At 44.5% G+C, this 18,427-nt stretch overlaps 1 protein-coding gene across 5 annotated transcripts; it reads left to right on the top strand.

Annotated features, from left to right (window-relative positions):
* The first annotated feature begins 5,036 nt into the window (after positions 1-5,036).
* LOC309340549 (uncharacterized protein) lies at positions 5,037-17,269 on the top strand. Of its 5 annotated transcripts, XM_081859407.1 has the most exons (9): positions 5,042-5,369; positions 14,691-14,767; positions 15,173-15,204; positions 15,339-15,455; positions 15,584-15,663; positions 15,880-15,973; positions 16,072-16,155; positions 16,243-16,347; positions 16,479-16,740. In XM_081859407.1, exons 1-9 carry the CDS (start codon positions 5,359-5,361, stop codon positions 16,713-16,715), a joined length of 837 nt encoding a protein of 278 aa, XP_081715533.1. In that variant the 5' UTR covers positions 5,042-5,358; the 3' UTR covers positions 16,716-16,740. The 5 variants fall into 5 exon arrangements, with proteins under 5 accessions (XP_081715530.1, XP_081715533.1, XP_081715531.1 ...); XM_081859404.1 differs by having other exon boundaries at positions 5,037-5,369; positions 14,691-15,204; XM_081859405.1 differs by lacking the exon at positions 5,042-5,369 and adding an exon at positions 16,747-17,269 and having other exon boundaries at positions 14,404-15,204; positions 16,479-16,530.
* The last annotated feature ends 1,158 nt before the right edge of the window (positions 17,270-18,427 follow it).

Below are 18,427 nucleotides of genomic sequence, written 5' to 3'. Positions count from 1 at the left end.
ATACAGTAAAATATCACACGTTAATAACTTCCCTGAACAGGGCTGCCTTAAGATGTCTTCTTAAGTTTGTAACCCGAGGTACCACAGTACATTGCTTTGAATGTATACTTTCTTCAGTAATGTTTTATTCTGGGTTGTTTTATTTGATGTTTAAATGTGTTGTAAACGGCTTTGAGGTTTTTTTTCTTGAAAATGTAAAGCGGTATAGAAATGAAATAAATAATAATAATAATAATTGCAGTTTATAAGGGGCATGGAACTCAACGTTCGAGTTTCATCCAGATAATTATGGAAAAACTAGAGGATTAGGGAGGACAATGAATGAGCAAGTCTATACAGAAATAGAATCATTTTTAGCTAGCCTGCATAATATTGGTCTTAGAGAGAGTCACAGGATTTCCTTTTTTTACATAATTGCAGGGTAAGGAGGCAGGCGTAAGTGCTCCTCTTATGAGTTGGATAACTACAGACCGCACTGAACAGCAGAAGTGTTTCAGCTAATGAAATGAGTTTCAAGGTGGTGGATTCCCTGTTCTCTCCTGAGCTCGCGTCAAAGAAGGTACAATCTGCATTATCATGATGCACTTAGGGGGAAATAGTGCTTCTTTGGGGGTATGTTTCCTATGCAGTGGAAATGGGTCACTGCCATGGTTCAAGAACTCAATGATCATTGCTACGTGCCCCTGAGGAAGAACTACAGTGGTACCTTGCCCTCGGCGATGGTGGATGGTCGGTACGGCAAAGTACAGTACGAGGAGAGACTTGGCCTGTGTGGGCAACCTTGCGTAGAGGACTTGTACCACTATTTATTGCAATACCCGCTATAAAAAACCCATGCTTGCGAACGGAACACACTCTTTTTAAAAAAATAATATTTATTAAATTTTCCAATAAGAGCATACAAATACAAACAACAACAATAAGAACAAACACAAACAAAAGACAACAAGTATAATTTCAAACCTTATTTTCTCAACCTAATTTCCCCGACTTCCTCATACCTCACCGTTTTGTATTCTAATTTCATTATCCCATCAGCAAATCCATTCCCTTATTTCCCAAAAGTTTTTTACTAATTCCATTCCTTTTCTTACTCAACATCTCTGAAAACCACATTATTTTTAAACCCATGTCAATCTAACATTCATTTATCTTATAATATTTATTAAGATAGTCCTTGAATTTCTTCCAATCTTCTTCCACTGTCTCTTTCTCCTGGTCTCGGATTCTGCCCGTCATCTCTGCGAGTCCCATGTAGTCTGTCATTTTCATCTGCCATTCTTCCAGAGTGGGTAGGTCTGGTGTCTTCCAATACTTTGCAATCAGGATCCTTGCTGCTGTTGTGGCATACAAAAACAAAGTTCTGTCCTTCTTTAACACCACATGGCTGACCATACCCAGGAGAAAGACCTCTGGTTTCTTCAGGAAAGTGTACTTAAACATCTTTTTCATTTCATTATATATCATTTCCCAGAAAGCCTTAATCCTTGGGCACGTCCACCAGAGGTGAAAGAATGAGCCTTCATTTTCTTTACACTTCCAACATTTATTATCTGGCAAGTGGTAAATTTTTGCGAGCTTGACTGGGGTCATGTACCACCTATAAATCATTTTCATAATATTTTCTCTCAGGGCGTTACACGCCGTAAATTTCATATCGGATGTGAGGGCGATCTGGCTGCGACATCTGTCACCCCATTGATCGCCAGGGTTGATTCGGCTGATCTGGCTGGCTAGGCGGGTGTCCCCTTCCTCCCTCACCGCTCCATGTGCGTCCCTCCCGAAGCTGCGCGCTCGGTGGAAGAGGACGACCATCCCAGATAGAAGGAGTGTACCGTTCTTCGGTCAAGGGTATACAATAGCTGCGCTCCCCTGCTAGAACCTCCAAACAAGCGAACGGAACACACTCGAACAGGGCGGAAAGGGTGAAATGGCTGCTGAGTGATACTGACTGATGACTTCGTAACTTACAAAGTAGCACTATATGCGTTGGCAAGCTAAGAAGATCCAGAGAAAAGAACTAGATAAAATAGCGGCCAATTGCAAAGGTGATTCGGACATTTAAGCTGGCACATTCTATCTGAGAACCCCCTGCTATTCTATCGTACGCAACAAATAATTTCTAGGAGACGTGACTGTGGTTTAGTGTATTTGCAGTGCCTGGTGTTTTTATGGTTATTGTTGTTTTTCTTTTTGTTTCCTTTGTGAATGATGCCCTGGCCTTTGGCTAGTGCAATAAAGTTTATGATGATGACAGTGGTACCTTGGCTCTTGAACTTAATCCGTTCCAGGAGTCCGTTTGACTCCCGAAACCATTCGAAAACCAAGGCGCGGCTTCCGATTGGCTGCAGGAGCTTCCTGCACTCAAACGGAAGCTGCGTCGGATGTTCGGCTCGCAAACCGGAACACTTATTTCCAGGTTTGCTGCATTCGGGAGGCAATTTGTTCGGCAACTAAGCCATTGGGGAACCAAGGTTTGACTGTACTCTGAAATGTGTCAGGCCTGAATGGAATCTTTCCTCAAGCAGCTAGCATCTTTTCCTGTTAGTGCTGTCTCCTTGGTTTTCTGGTAGCTTGGGACCATAGTTTCCATCATCCCTGTCTGTTGGCCACGCTGGCTGGGACTGATGCTAGTAATAAGCTGGCAACATCTGGAGGAGACCCCCATCTCCACGGTAAATCTTTGAACTTTAATTGTGTTTGAAATTAACTGTAAGACCCCCTCTCTCAGCAAGAAGAGCAAACAGCCAAAGAGGGAGATTTGTAGCTTAGAAGCTGTTGCGATGGACCTAGTGAAGGCAGACATCCTGAGGAATTACAGGTTTATTGTACTTCTGGCTGCATTGGCCGCCAAAAGCCAGTTTGGATATACCAAATGTTGCATTTGGCTTCCATGGCAACATAAACTTTAGGAGTCCAAACTGCTTGGCTGACATATTTACTGTGGTGTTTTTCTTTACTTCTGTTCCCTGCCTTACAAGGTGTCTGTGAGTCCTGATTACTGCCAGAGACAGGTTCAGATGACTGCTATATTATATTATATTATATTATATTATATTATATTATATTATATTAATTATATTATATATTAACCATTGTTTCTCTTGCCCATCATGGCTGTATATGGCCTGAAATACTTTTGCATGAGACTGAAATTGGGAGATATAATTATAATGTTCATACCACCTTATCATGGAGGGAGAACTCAACTTTGGTTGCATTTCAGTGAGAAAGTGCCTAATACGTACTTCTCACCAAAGTGCAAACTCCAAAGCAGCTATACTTCATAATTTGCTCGTCTTCAGGTTTTTCAGTGCAGTTTTCCAAGTAAAATGTGCCTAGCGTTGTATTGGTTAGTGAAAATAGCATACGAAAGTATTTGGGGAAATTGCTTCAGATGTTTTCTAAAAGTCAGACAGTTGTTTATTTCCTTGACATCTGATGGGAGGGCGTTCCACAGGGTGGGTGCCACTACCGAGAAGGCCCTCTGTCTGGTTCCCTGTAACCAGGGAACACTTCTCGCTGTGAGGGAACTGCCAAAAGGCCCTCGGAGCTGGACCTCAGTGGGTGGGGATGGAGCTGAACGATGGGGGTAGAGACGCTCCTTCAGGTATACTGGGCTGTTCATGGGGCAGTGCTGGATTAAACCCTGTGGAGGCCCCTTGGCAGCCAAAATCTGGGCAGGGGGGCAGGCCTCATGCGCACACTGGAATAACCTTGAACTAAGAAAGCTTGATTGTTGTTTTCTTTCAAGATCAAATCAATCTTATTTTGATCCATTGTCATGGGACACCTAAAAAGTGTGGGGTCCATAGGCCAGTGCCCACTCTGCCTATTTGGTAATCCAGCCTGGCCCCTTTGGCTGCAGGAGAGAGAAGAAACGGAAGTTGAGGGACACCTCCTGAAGCACTGCAGCTGTTCCCCACAATTAAATGGAAGGCTCAACATTTGTTAGGCACTTTCAAATGCTCAGCAGCCTTGTGTGGTTACAGCAACCCTGTAAAGTAGGCCAGTGCCATGCGCTCCCCAAATTGCAGCTGAATCCCTCGCAGATTGGCATCCAACCTCTGCCTAAAAGCCTCCAAGGAAGGAGAGTCCACCACCGTCCCAGATAGTCTTACCGTCAGAAAGTTCTTGCTAATGTTTAGTCCGAATCTCCTCTCCTGCCCTCCCCTCTGGAGCAGCAGAAAACAAGCTTGCTCCCTCTTGCAGCCCCCAGATATTGGAAGATGGCTCTCCTCTCTCCTCTTCTCCAGGCTAAACATACCCAGCTGCCTCAACTGTTCCTCATCAGGCTTGGTTTCCAGACCCTTCATCATCCTGGTCGCCCTCCTCTGCTCACCTTCCAGCTGCTCAATATCCTTCTTCAACTATCCAGTGCTGACTGGCAGCAGCTATCCAGGGTTTCGATGGGGGGGGGGGACATTCCCAGGACAGAAGGCCTGCATGCAAAGCAAATGGTCCAATGCTGCGCTATGGAGACCCCTAGCCTGCCTTGAAGGATGTGGGGGTGGTCTCCCTTTGGAAATGGGGCTGCAGCAAGAAGGATGTGAAATGCCGATGTGAATCTGTGGATAGAAGATACAGCCCAGCTGCAGGCGGAACAGAAGGTGCCTCCAAGTTCTGACAGAGAAGCATCACCTCTCAGGAGGGGCCTGGTCCAGGTGGAGGGGTTGCCATGGTGACAAGGACCTGCCCTCCTTTGTGACATCTCTTGCTCTTCCCTTAAAAGCCTCTGACTGGCAGGCGACCATTGTGGGTTAGTGAGGAGAGTCAGGAGAGAGAGGTAGTGGTGGTGGTGGTAGTTGTAGAAGAGGAGAGGTTTGCTTGCTATTTTTCTTTTTATTTTATTTATTACTTTTATTTGATTCATTTTTTATTTTTTTATTTTTTATTTTTTATTTTTTTATTTTTTATTTTACCTTTTTTATTTTACCTTTTTTATTTTTTTTATTATTATTATTTATTTGTTTTTATTTGTTTTTATTTTTTATTTGTTATTTTTTGCACATTTGTGCACATTTGTGCATATTTGTGCGCATTTGCACACATTTGTGCATATTTGCGTGCATTTGTGCGTATTTGTGCATATTTGCGTGCATTTGTGCGTATTTGCACGCATTTGTGCATATTTGCGCATATTTGTGCGCATTTGCGAGCATTTGTGCACATTTTTGAATATATTTCTTTTGTTTATAGAGAAATAGTTAGGGGTAAGTGTAGGGTTAGGGTGGGGGTTAGGTTTAGGGTTAGGGCTGGGTTTGGGGGTGGGGGTGGGATCAGAGTTTGGGATCAGGCTTGGGTGGGAATTTTAGCTAGGTAGTTAGCTTAGATAGGGGGAGGGGTTTCATCAAGAAGATGTGCAAGCTGTAAGTACCATTCCTTTGCTTTCTCTTGGTCTCCTGGGGGCGGGGTGTGAGTCCTGGGTCCCCTCCACAGCTTTAGCTCTCTGGTCCACCAGGGGCCAGAGTCTCCTCCCTCACCAGGAAGGGCAAAGCTGTCCTGTTAATGGAAAAATCTGAGGGCTCCCTTGGACAAAAACAAAGACACCAACCAATAATACAAAGATATTATCAAAACAGCACAGATTACTACTGGACTGAAAAAATGGGAAAACAATGGGAAAAAAGCTTAAAATTCACCATGTGCTATCTGATAAAAAGGTAAACAAATACCATTCCACAAACAATGTTTGTTTGTGCTTCGATTAATTTCATAGACATCATGGCAAAACTGATTTAATAAATGAAAACAGATTATTTGTAACTTAAAAGGTGTTGTTACGGAAGGGGGGGGGCATGTCTTCTTCACCTTCTTCTTCGCTACAATATATCAATTTATTTCCAATTGTCAAAAGGGACTAAAATCTATAAAATTCATAGAAAATCAGCGTGCCAGTTTGCTCAATTACTCTAGGACTCCATCACATCTCCCCTGTCCAGCATAATCCCTCAAGCAAAGTGTCAAGACCTTAATCCTTTCAAATTGTTCTGATCAGCCTTTCCTCCAGACAATGTCAGGTGGCAGACTATGCATATTTGAGACCATTGTCTTTTCATCCCCAGGAAGTGTTTATCTGTGCATATCTCCAGCTCTGCATATTCCCCCCTCCCTCCTCCATATGTTAATCTGTGCAACCCCTACCTTACTGAACTGCTGATCTGTGTAACCCCACCTTTCTGTGATGTATTCATGACGTGTTTTGCACTGTATTCTGGGACATGGAGGGAGTTTCAAAAACTCATGTCACCCCTTTCTCACTGTTCAATCTCGCCTTGAACCTGTTGCGCAATAAACTTGGATCTTCTGCAGTTTGCTCCTGTCTCCGGCTGAGCTCATTTTTCCTCCGCAGGGACCCACGGACTTAGTCCGATGAGCTGGGTGGCAGAGCAGCCTCGCACCCAGATTTTTGCCGTAACAGTTGGCGCCCCACGTGGGGCATGCGGTTCTCCCGCGTTGCTGACCGGGGGCCCTGAAATCTTCAGCCGGCACCAGGCCATTTTGCCTGGGAAGATCCTTTGGACCCCCGGCCATCCTCCGGGCGGTAATCGAAAGCCCCAGGAGTTCAGCCGGGGAGCAAAGAGGGATCCAGCCGGCTTATTCATCAATCCGGGGATCATCATAGAAGACATGTGAGTATAAGGAAAAGGAAAAATCCAGTGCACTGGTGGGAAAGGGGTGGAAATCTCCTGGCAACTGAATTCTCTGCCCTCCTCTCTATCGCTCCTTCTCGCCTGTCTCTTGGTCCAATTGGTGAGAGAGACCGTGGACTGCTGCTCGACCCGAAAGGGGGGTTCTGAGCTCTATCTCTTTCTCTAAAAACCCTCCAGCCAGCCGCACCAATTGGGAGTCCGAAAGTAAGACGGAGAGACCCGACTTGAAAGATAGCCGACTCTCCGCAACGGGTATCCCAGTTGAAAGCAAGGGGCTGGAGTTCTTCTTCCGAACTTCCCGAGCGCCCTTACGGAGGGGGCAGGAAGGGGTCTTGCTTTCTGTATCAATCCCAGCCGCACTGGTCGGTGCCACGTAACACGTGTATCGTGCGTGAGCCCGCTTCCAAAAGCAAGGGGGATTTTCGGTTCGAAACTCTATCCAGGGATCACCCGATCTGGCACCGCACGGCGCGGGCGTTCAGTAGGGCCCCTTTTCCTGAGATTGACGATAGGTAGGAGGTTGCCAGGAGGGATAGCCCATGAGGAATTGGGCGGGATCGGCAGAGTGGAAAAGGACCCCAGGTTATTGACTAAGGAAATAGGAAGGAATACCGGATAGCTAGAGCTCTTTAAAAACCCTCTAAGGAAGTTGCCAAGCGACTAAAGACCCCTCTTTACTATAAATCCCATATTAAGTATATCAATCTCCTAGATATACCAATCCTTACCACCCTTTCTCTTCCCTCTTTCTGTCTAGACACGCGTAAAACATAAAATGGGTACCCAGGCTTCCAAACGCGAGCGGGCTCACTCTGGGAAGAAGGCTTCTAGAAAGCCATCTCAGTCTCAGAAGGACCCTGACTCTCCTCTCCAATTTGTCATCACGTATTGGAAGACGATTCCTGGCCACAAATTATTATCGAAGCAAAATTAGAGAACCTCTGTTCTGAAATCTGGCCTGCCAGCACCGCCTCCGCCAAGCCCGAATTGCGTTGGCCGGCTGGTTAACTGGTGGTGTTTGAAGAGGCAAGGAGGCTCTTAAAACCATGTGGGACCTTCCTACTAATTTCACTTAATGAAGCTAAAGGAAGCAGCCCAACTCCTTGCAATAACCAACTAAAGGATGAGAGTATATATGTTTACATGTTGTCTGTTATGTGTGTTGTGTGTTAATACATATATGAGAATATGTGTGTTTACATGTCGTCTGTTATGTGTGTTGTCTGTTCCTTCTGTCTCTGACAGACTGCCTTTCTTAAGCGCGCATAGTTTAAACTGCAAGCTTGCTTCAAAATTAAATTTTTAAGGAAGCCATGCTGGACCTTATCAGTCCTAAATAAGACAAAATGAGAATGAAAGGTGCAAATGTTTACCCCACCTCGTGCTCTGCCGCAACTTTTCAGATTGTGAGTCTACAGTCTATTTTGGAATGTGAATGTTTCTAATGTTTCTGGAATGTGAATGTTTCTAATGTGAATTAGATGTTTCTGCTGCAAAAGCGTAGTCGAGCACAACTGCTCTCTCAAGCTAAAATGCAGTGTATTTATTTCATGAAGCACATGCCTATGAAAGTATGGTCTTCCTTCTAAGAAAATATCTGAGTCCAGTTTTAACTTTGATTTGGTTGGACAGAAGAGTTATTGTAAGGCTCCTGATATCAGGCCTCTTTTCTTAGAAAATGCCCCCCCCCCCCCCGTTTCATTCTGTCTCTTTCAGGGTTTTTTTTTTTTTTTTCCTTTCTCTTCTTCTGTGCCAGGTAAATTTACTTCTGAGTAAGCTTCCTTTAAAGGAAACTGCAAAAGGGGGGGGGCATAGATTAGGTTTACTATTCCTCTGCAAATTCAGGAAAAATTGTCACTTTTGTATTCCCTTTAAATCAAATCTATGGCTGTTTTAACTATGCTTTATAAGAGATCCTCTCCCTATCTTAAGAAAATGTTCACTTCAATCTTTCTTTAAAGATCATTTGTCTAGGAACTTGCACTCTAAGGAACTTGCACGTCTAAAGAAGTAAACTCAAACTAATCTCAAGATCTGCTAAAGGGTTCTGTATAAAGTTGGGAATTTTTATTTTCTTCTTCCTTAGTACATGATAGGAGCACTGATTGTGCTCTCTTCCCCAGTAGTGCCTGTGTACATAAGTATGTGTGTGTAGTACAAATCTTGCTGTGAAATCTTGCTGTGAACCCTTTATTTTGGAGGGTTGGACTAGATGACCCCAGGGTCCCTTTTAGCTCTCCCAATTTGAGGCTGTGTGGAAGGACATGTGTCTGCAAGCATTGGAGGATTTGAGGGTAATTCTTAAATTCTGGTGTGGTGATGGAGTTGAAATTCAGCCTAGCTTTGCTCTTTAGTTTTAAAACATGAGAGGTGAAGCCGAAGCACAACTGAGAATATCAAGCATTTGAGTGATTACAGTGTTTATCATTTTGTCTACTATTAAAAAAAATCAGACTTCAAAGTCAATTCAAAGTTTAAGCACATCAAATACATATGAGTCTTGACCATTTATCCTGTAAATAAAGGGCAGAAAAATTTGTCTGCAAATGGTAAGGCTGAAATGATTGGGAATATTAAAAATCTTATGAATTCTGAGTCTGGCCATTTTCCCCCATATATAAGGGCGTGGCATTGTTCCACGAATGGCCAGAGGGATATTAGCCCTTTCCTGTACATAAAGGAAGCAGTCGCTTTGCTTGGGCTGAAATTGCTAGCTTTTGTTGGTGAATACTTCAATTGCTGAGTTTCTCTCTTTTGTTTTAAATCTAACCCTCTTTTAAAATCTACTTACCCTTCCCTTATTCAAATTCTAATTTTGCCAAAAGATGCAACATTTCAATAGTATAAAAGGTTTGCTGAGACATGAACTCCACACATGCACAGAGACTAGATCAGCAAGAAAAAAAAAAAAAAAAAAAAAAGAGGATAGGAAAAGAAATGAGAGAGAGAGAGAGGAAGGAGGGGGAACTGTAGGGAGTGAGAGGAGCTTGGGCTGAAGGGGGAAATTTATCCTAATTTCCTTATGTAAAAACTTGGAGCCACTGAGGGAAATCACCCTTAATGTGTCCTTTGCTCCAGGGGCTTCGCAAGACAAAAGGTGTGCCAAGTTTCAAATCTTAACATGATTAACATGCCAAATTCTTTTCACAGGTAAATTTCAAAGCACTCCCCCCCCCCAAGGGATTTAAAATCACAGACTTTGTGTGCATTTTAGGAACAGCATTTCCTGACAGGCTTCTCACATGAAATAATTTTTCCCTTTTAACAGGATATGTGAACCCCGATAACAAAGGTTTTTGTCCCTTCTTTTCTCCCACAGCAACTTTCTTTCCTGTTCTGTGAAACATGTCTGAATCCCTGCTGTATTTGTGACTTCCATCTCTTCGTGCCTTTGACGCTTTAAGTTACAAATAATCTCTTTTCATTTATTTAATCAGTTTTTCCATGATGTCTACGAAATTAAGCGAAGCACAACCTAACATTGTTTGTGGAATGGTATTTGTTTACCCTTTGCCTGATCATTTCTTATTAATTCTGTCATTTTGGCTAGTTCAAGGTACTTGCACAACTTTAAATTGCCATTCATTTTCTTGGTATTAAGTCATTTCCCAGTATTTTGCTATTAACATTCTAACTGATGTGGTCACATCAAGAAACACTCTTTTATTTTCATTGTTACTTCAGATTTCTTAAAATTCTGTGTCTTAGCATTTATTTATTTTGGTTCCTCATAGGTCATTGTGTGTGTGTGTGTGTGTGTGTGTGTGTGTTTTATTATTATTTTAACTGTGTCTTTTAAGTCCACCCTGCCCTTACAGGATATCACTTCTACAAGTGTGTTATTACAGATCCAATGAAAGACTTCGCCACCACAACAGAAGACACCAAAGTTTCAAAGTGATGTCTCTTTCAAAGGATATAGACTGCCGGGGGGAGTGGGGCTGACAAAGGGGGGTGGAGTTGAATTACAAGGACATTTTCTGACTTTTGAACCTCAAGATACATATATAAAATATCCCAATTGTCTCAAGATATGCAACTGATATTTAATTAGTTTGTTTTGTATTATGTGTTATTACGTAGGAATGTTGAAATGTGTCTGACAGTGTGTCATTTCCACAAATGGGGGGGCTATTTTGTGGCTATTTTTGTGTGTAAGTGTTTTATGTCTAATGTCTTATTCCTTACACCCCAGTGGAGGATCCTCATACATTTTATACCTTTTAACAGATCAGGATATTATGTAGTCCAATGTTTAGACTTAGATAAATTTATTACCATATTTCGTTGTTTCACCTGGCACTCTGCCAACTTCCCTACCCATTTTAAAAAATGTGCTAAAACCCACTTTACCAAGGAGAAGCTTCTAAGATACATGAAGGTGGATATGCTTTGGTTTAGCAGGAATGATCCCTTATACAGTTAAATTGACTTATTTCGACAAGTGCCCCTTTAAGAATGGTTTTCTTTTAACAGATTGGTTTGAAGAGTTGAGAACCATGGGGAAAGATAAATTCAAATTGGACTCAGTTTGAATTGGGCAAGTGTATCCAGGCTGCAATTAGCTTTTGGTCCTTAAAGTGCAAGTGCGCAACTTCCCATGACTGCAAGACCAATAATAAAACCCCCATAGGAAGCCAAGGCAAGGACATTTCCCTCAGGACGTGCCCGAACCTATGGCAGCTGTGGTGAGTGCCAGGCAACATGGTTAATATGAAAGCCCTAAGTGGATTCACCAGGGATTGCCACTACTGTGAGACCACAGAAAAGCTACCTTGACACCTGAGAACACAAAAATGGCGGGGGACAAAGCAAACTACATTTTTTTTCAGTCAGTAGTGGACCTTCCTGCTAAATGTAAAGCATAGACCACTATTGAACAAAATACAACAGGTGTCCTTTTTGCACTACTATACTTGCAAATGGCCTTAAGAGGCATGATTTGCAAGTCCCCTTCAGGTTTGCACAAACCCACACATCTAGTACGATAGATACAAAGTTATTATTTAGTGCATATCTATATAACATACACATACATTGTATTGGTCCGTGTTGCTCCCTCCTTTGTTGCCCTGCTCAACCCACCTCCTTTTCCATTAGGGCCTATTCCCACTCACACGGCACCCCTACCTTCACCGAGATTTAGGGTGCGGAGAAAAGATTTGCAAGTTCTTACAGAACTTTAATGCAAATCTATCTCCGAATGGGGGACTGTTACGGAAGGGGGGGGGCATGTCTTCTTCACCTTCTTCTTCGCTACAATATATCAATTTATTTCCAATTGTCAAAAGGGACTAAAATCTATAAAATTCATAGAAAATCAGCGTGCCAGTTTGCTCAATTACTCTAGGACTCCATCACATCTCCCCTGTCCAGCATAATCCCTCAAGCAAAGTGTCAAGACCTTAATCCTTTCAAATTGTTCTGATCAGCCTTTCCTCCAGACAATGTCAGGTGGCAGACTATGCATATTTGAGACCATTGTCTTTTCATCCCCAGGAAGTGTTTATCTGTGCATATCTCCAGCTCTGCATATTCCCCCCTCCCTCCTCCATATGTTAATCTGTGCAACCCCTACCTTACTGAACTGCTGATCTGTGTAACCCCACCTTTCTGTGATGTATTCATGACGTGTTTTGCACTGTATTCTGGGACATGGAGGGAGTTTCAAAAACTCATGTCACCCCTTTCTCACTGTTCAATCTCGCCTTGAACCTGTTGCGCAATAAACTTGGATCTTCTGCAGTTTGCTCCTGTCTCCGGCTGAGCTCATTTTTCCTCCGCAGGGACCCACGGACTTAGTCCGATGAGCTGGGTGGCAGAGCAGCCTCGCACCCAGATTTTTGCCGTAACAGTGTCAAAGCCATAAAGAAACAGAGGAAAGTCAACTAATATAGCAGGGATTCAGACTTGTTTCGCAGAACAGAAAGAAAGTGACTGTTTGACTGTAAGGGAAGAAAGACAAAAAGAAATACAAATGCAATGACTTTTCTGAGAATCTTGGGTACAGAATACTTAAATTACTGTTTGTATCCCCCCCCCACTTTTTTGTGGGAGAAAAGAAGGGACAAACACTTTGTTAGAGGTTCCCATATCCTGTTAAAAGGCAAAATTATTTTATGTGAGAAGTCTGTCAGGAAATGCTGTTCCTAAAATGCACACAAACAAAACCTGTTATAAAATTTAAATCCCATGGGGGGGGGGACTACTGAAGAGAGGAACTCACAGTGGGAGTGCTTTGATATTTACCTGTGAAAAGAATTTGGCATGTTAAGATTTGAAACTTGGCAACCTCTTGACCTTTGATGGTCCAGTACTTAACCCTTTTATCTTACGTAGCCCCTGGAGCAAAGGAGACATTAAGGGTGATTTCCCTCAGTGGTTCCAAGTTTACATAAGGAAATTTGGATAAGTTTCTCCCTGCAGCCCACGCTCTCCAAACCTCCTCTCCCCCCCCTTTTCCCCCTCCTTTTTTTGTTTTTTGTTTTTAAGCTGATCTAGCCTCTGTGCATGTGCAGAGTTCATATTTCAGCAAACCTTTTATACCATTGAAAGTGTTGCATCTTTTGGCTAAATTAGAATAAAGGAGGGTCATCTAGTCCAACCCTCCAAAATATAGGGTTTACAGCAAGATTTCACAGCAAGATTTGTACTACCAAAGAGACACACATTTAAGTATAGATGCGCAACTGGGAAAGAAAACACAGCAAGCACACACATGTACCAAGGAAGAGGAAAATAAAAGTACCCAACTTTATACAGAACCCTTTTAGCAGATCTTGAAGCTAATTTGAGTGAGAGTTTACTTCCTTAGACTAAAGAGTGCAAGTTCCTAGAGAAATGATCTTTAAAGAAAGAACAGTTTTCCTAAGATAAGATAGGAAGAGAATCAGGGAGAGAATATTTTATAACCATAGGGTTAATTCAATTGATATAACCACTCACAAATAATAAAACAGCCATAGATTTGATTTAAAAGGAATACAAAAGTGAACAATTTTTCTGAACTTGCATAGGAATAGTAAGCCTAATAAGGATTTTAAAATTACCACACATAGGAAATTGAGATGCAGGGTACATTTAGCAAAGATTGCCCCCCACTCCCCGCAGTTTCCTTTTAAAGGAACCTTACTCGGGAGTAAATTTACCTGGCACAGAAGTAAGAAGGGGGGAAAAACTGAAAAAGACTGAAACAAGGGGGGGCATTTTCCAAGACAAGAGGCCAGGAACTCTTATAGAGACTGATATCAGGACTCAGATAGACAATCGCTGACTATGGGAGCTTCTACCTTTTAATAACAAATTTTCTTAGAAGGAACACCATTTTTTTAAAAAAAAAAAATTAGGCATATGCTTAATGAAATACAGACACTGCATTTTAGCAGTTGTGCTCAACTAGGCTTTTGCAGCAGAAACATTAGTTTCTTCACAGCACATTCCAAAATACCAGAACAAAAAAACTGGAACACGGATGTAGACTCACAAACTCAAAAGTTGCAACAAAACATCATTTACCGTCCACTTAAAATCATCCTCCTCACTTAAGCTATAGAGGGAAGAGGTGGGGTAATTCTCCTTTCAAAACACAAGTAAACACATATACAGGATTTTTTCCCTTTTTTTCTTTTTACCGCTCGGAGGAAGACTCTCTTTGGAGCCTCTCTCAAATAACAAACATTTGCACACTTCATTCTCATTTTTGTCCTGTTTAAGATTGATAAGGCCCACCATGGCTTGATTGGTGGGGGTTTCCTGCGACAGTCCTAAGAAGACAAGGCAGAGCAGCCCTTTAACAGCTGGCAATGCTTGTCTTTCCTTTGGGTTGGAGCTCTTGAACCCATAGCACTTGGGGCCTCCTTTCTCTCTCTGCCAGCCATTCGTGCTCTGGGCTTCCTCTTTCCATCTCTGCTGATGCCCTTTCAGGTCACAGAACTGCAGAGAGATGGCAGGAATTGGGCCAGACACCCCTCCTCTCTCACACACACCCGAATTGGGGCTGCCAGCTTCTGAGTCGCTCTCTCTGCTCGTCTCTTCTAGGTTCAGGCGCTTAAGGCGGCTGATCAGCTGCAAGAAGGTGGCCCCCCTAGAAGTTCTGGAGCAGCCCGCGGTGTCGGGTGAGCAAGTGGCCCTCCTTTTGGAGATGGAGGAGGGCAGGAATGGGCTGGGGGGCGCATCTAGTAAAAAGATGCACAGAGCCAGACGGCTGGATCCAACCCGCCTATCTGCGACAGCATCTGGAAACCCAACCACCGCCCCCCCAAGCAACCACCCCACTTTGTGGGGTCTGTTGGAGGAAGCAGGGGGCTGGGCTACGGGGCAAGGCAGGGGGACAGTTGTCAGCGGGAGGGGCATCTCCCCTGGGGAGCCATGTTCTGGGGGCAGGAGGTCAGGATTGGCCCCCCAAGGCCTGGGGTGTCCTTCTCCTGTAGTAGGACTTGGAATCCAGGAGAAAACTCTTGGAAAAGCCTTGCAAGGGCTCAGGGAGGAACTCACTTGTCCCCATGTCCTTCACTTTGCAGATGTGCTGGGAATCCACATCCCTTCCGTTGCGGTGAGTATTGGATAAAACGAGAGTGGGGAGGGGATCCCTCAGACCTGCCCCCCTCTTGCACTCCACTCTGCACTCTCAGATGTGGAGGAGCCCTCCCCCCACAAGGAACTGACAGCCTGACTTTTGCCTTTCAGCTGCTTGACAAAGATCAGCTCCAGCTTCTGGGCATCATCCAGGACTGCCAGGCAGCTCGGCTCAGGGGGCTCCGAACCCTGAAGTACTCCAAGGAGGAGACTGCCAAAGCCATTCTGGTGAGTGATGGGTGGTGTGAGGGACCCCCGTGGGGAGGGAGGGGCAGAGAGGGGCTGGCGTTTGGGGTTGGAGCCGTCTTCTGGAGACTCCTGGGAGGAGCTGACTTTCCTCCTCTGCTCTCTTCTAGAACATCCTCGGCCACTTGGAGTACTTCAGGGATCGCCCCCTGAGCCTGGCCCTGGCCTTCGAGGCACTCCTGCAGTTGAGGTGAGTGGGGTCCTTGAGGTGAGTGGGGTCCTTGAGGTGAGTGGGGTCCTTGAGGTGAGTGGGGTCCTTGAGGTGAGTGGGGTCTTTGGACTGGGCAGGGCTGCAGGGGGACAGAACTCCAGGGGGAGCTTTGGGTGGGCAAGTCTGGCAGGAGGGAGAAGGGTCAAGGGAGACTTGGAGGAGTCAGTGTCTAACTCCTTCCCTTTCTCTCTCCAGTTTTATGAGACCCCACTTCAGTCTCTCGATGATGAGTGCAATCCTCCATAGAACAACAGAGGCAGTTCTGGGGAGTGCAGAGGAGGACAAAGAGGTATGTCCTCTGCTTTAACTTCTCTTTGCACAGCTCTTTCTTCTTTTTACACTCTTACAAAATTTAACACTCAACCTCTCTTCTCTCTTTTCCCACAGGAACTGAAGAGGCCATTTCAAAGCCTGCTGGGGGGTCTCCTCCTAGAAGCCCCCAATACTAGCACCCTTCTCCAGTTGCTTACCGTAAGTATCCTGATAGCACCAGGAGTGGTTTTAGGGTTGCCTCCTGTCCCTTACCCAACTAACTGTCCCATTTGTTTCATCCCGCAGGACCTCCGATATTACGCCCTTTTGGGGAGTGAAGACCAAAGGAAATTAGCGGCCAGCAGCATATCCCTGCTGCTGGCCCTTTCACGAAGATTCCCGAACCTCAGAGTAAGTATTTTGCCTTCCTGTATTCAGTTCTTTGGTTGCTTCTATCCTTCCTGGGTGGGGCTGCTTCTCTTACACCCATCCAGGGTGGGGTTCATAGAGTCAACTGACTCATATTTGTCTTTCCTCTGCAGAACACAGTAATTCGGCCGGAGCTGACATGTTTCAGGAATAATCTGAAAGAAGGTAAGCCCCACACCTTGGGGACAGTGAACTCCCTTGTCCCTTGTTTGCCCAAGACACACCTCCCAGGTCTTCTTGCTGGGAGTCCTGGAGGACCTGCTCCCTGCCTGGCAGGCCTGTCCCATCTGGCCTGGGAGGGCAGCACCCAGACTGACTCCAGCTACAAGAAGCGGAGAGGACTGAACTGATTTTCTCTCTTTTTCATTCTTTTCCATCCAGATGACATAATCGTTGAGGAGTTGTGATTTTTCTCCTTGAAGAAATTGCTGATCTATTTGGACATCTCAACTGGCCAAAGACTGGCAGAAGAAGAGGCACTCACTGAGAATCAGGAGGGGGACAGATGATTTAAGCAGCCATGAAATATGGACTGAGATTGGGCAGAACAAGAAAGAAAGAAAGAAAGAAAGAAAGAAAGAAAGAAAGAAAGAAAGAATCCACAACAAATGGTCATCTAATCTCTGCTTTAAAACCTGCAAGGAAGGAGAGTCCATCACCTTCCAGGGGAGTCCACTCCTCTGTTGAACAATGTTCAGTTGGAATCTCCTTTGTTGTATCCTGAAGCCATTGGTTCGAGTCCTACCGTCCAGAGCAGGAGAAAAAAAGCTCGCTGCATCTTCCAAGTGAAAATGGCTCTCTCTGGTGTCATTGGATCAAGCTGATCGATTTTCTTGCATTACTTAAATGAAATAGTTTTTAATTGATTTTGAATAAACATGCAATAAATTGTTACTGTTCTGAATTTCATTGTGTTATTGTCTTCTATTGAGAAGGGGCAAGGAGAGGGGCTGGCTTCGGACTCAGAGCCTGACTGATGAGCTGAGGGGGGGCAGTGGCGTAGCAAGGTTAGGTGGGACCCGATGTGGAAAATTTCTTGTCAGCCCCCCCCCCATTGAAATTATTAAAAGAAGGAAAAATAAGATACTTTCAGCTGCAAGTGTTATTTTCTGGTTTATTTACTTAACATTGTGAGCATAAGCACTTAAAACCTTTTTTTCACAGTGGGAATTTATTATGAATGAATTATTTTTACTTAATTTTGCTATTTTGGAACCTACTGTTGATGTGAAGTGCAGGATGTTGAGGTGCTGTGTGAGTGGAACTGCAAGAAACAAGCACCAGTGTGGATATTCCCTCACTCTTAAAGAGCTTACCTAGAATACAAGAAAAGCCAGTGGCGGAGGAAAGGGGTGGGGGGTGGGGGCCACCCCTGGTGCCATCACTGAGGGGGGTGACAAAATAACAAAAATAAGAGGGTTCCTTCCAGTAGCACCTTAAAGACCAACTGAGTTAGTTCTAGGTATGAGCTTTCGTGTGCATGCACACTTCTTCAGATACACACATGCACACGAAAGCTCATACCTAGAACTAACTCAGTTGGTCTTTAAGGTGCTACTGGAAGGAATTTTTTTATTTTGTTTTGACCATGGCAGACCAACACGGCTACCTATCTGTAACTAAAAATAAGAGGGGTTTTTATTTTTTAAAAAATTGAGCTCACAAAACTTTTGAGTTCAGTCAACAAATGTAACGAAATGTGGCTGGCACTGGGCACCACACCACAGAGGCCGGCACTTACCACAGGGCCTGCAGCGTGCCCGAGCCACACGTCTCTCCTGGGAGTGACATGGTGGCTTGGGGGCCTGTAGGCTCCGCGCTGCCTGAAACGGCAGCATGAGGCTTGCATCTGCCCTCCACCTCTCCATCAGCTGCTCTACAGCCAATGGGGAGACGGCAGAGAGGTTCCACACAGCACTCCCTGGCCCCATGGGTGGCTTGCCCTGCCCCCATTGGGCTGCTCGCCCCCCCCCCCCCCCCGGCTGCAGGATGTGCACCCAGCACCCGAGCGGCTGGCTACAGTAGCGTAGCGTGGGTTGTCAGCACCTGGGGCAAGGCAAGT

This window comes from Podarcis erhardii, assembly GCF_964252035.2.
Source record: "Podarcis erhardii genome assembly, chromosome: 4".
Taxonomy (NCBI): Eukaryota; Metazoa; Chordata; class Lepidosauria; order Squamata; family Lacertidae; genus Podarcis; species Podarcis erhardii.
This window is presented reverse-complemented; position numbering and strand designations above follow the sequence as displayed.

What these genes read in the sequence shown, in the direction of transcription:
- LOC309340549 (XM_081859403.1), top strand. Translation starts at nt 14,596, where the DNA reads ATGGCAGGAATTGGGCCAGACACCCCTCCTCTCTCACACACACCCGAA. An exon ending in GAGGCACTCCTGCAGTTGAG is followed by an intron (nt 15,664 to 15,879) that starts GTGAGTGGGGTC and finishes TTCTCTCTCCAG; the next exon opens with TTTTATGAGACCCCACTTCA. An exon ending in GTGCAGAGGAGGACAAAGAG is followed by an intron (nt 15,974 to 16,071) that starts GTATGTCCTCTG and finishes CTTTTCCCACAG; the next exon opens with GAACTGAAGAGGCCATTTCA.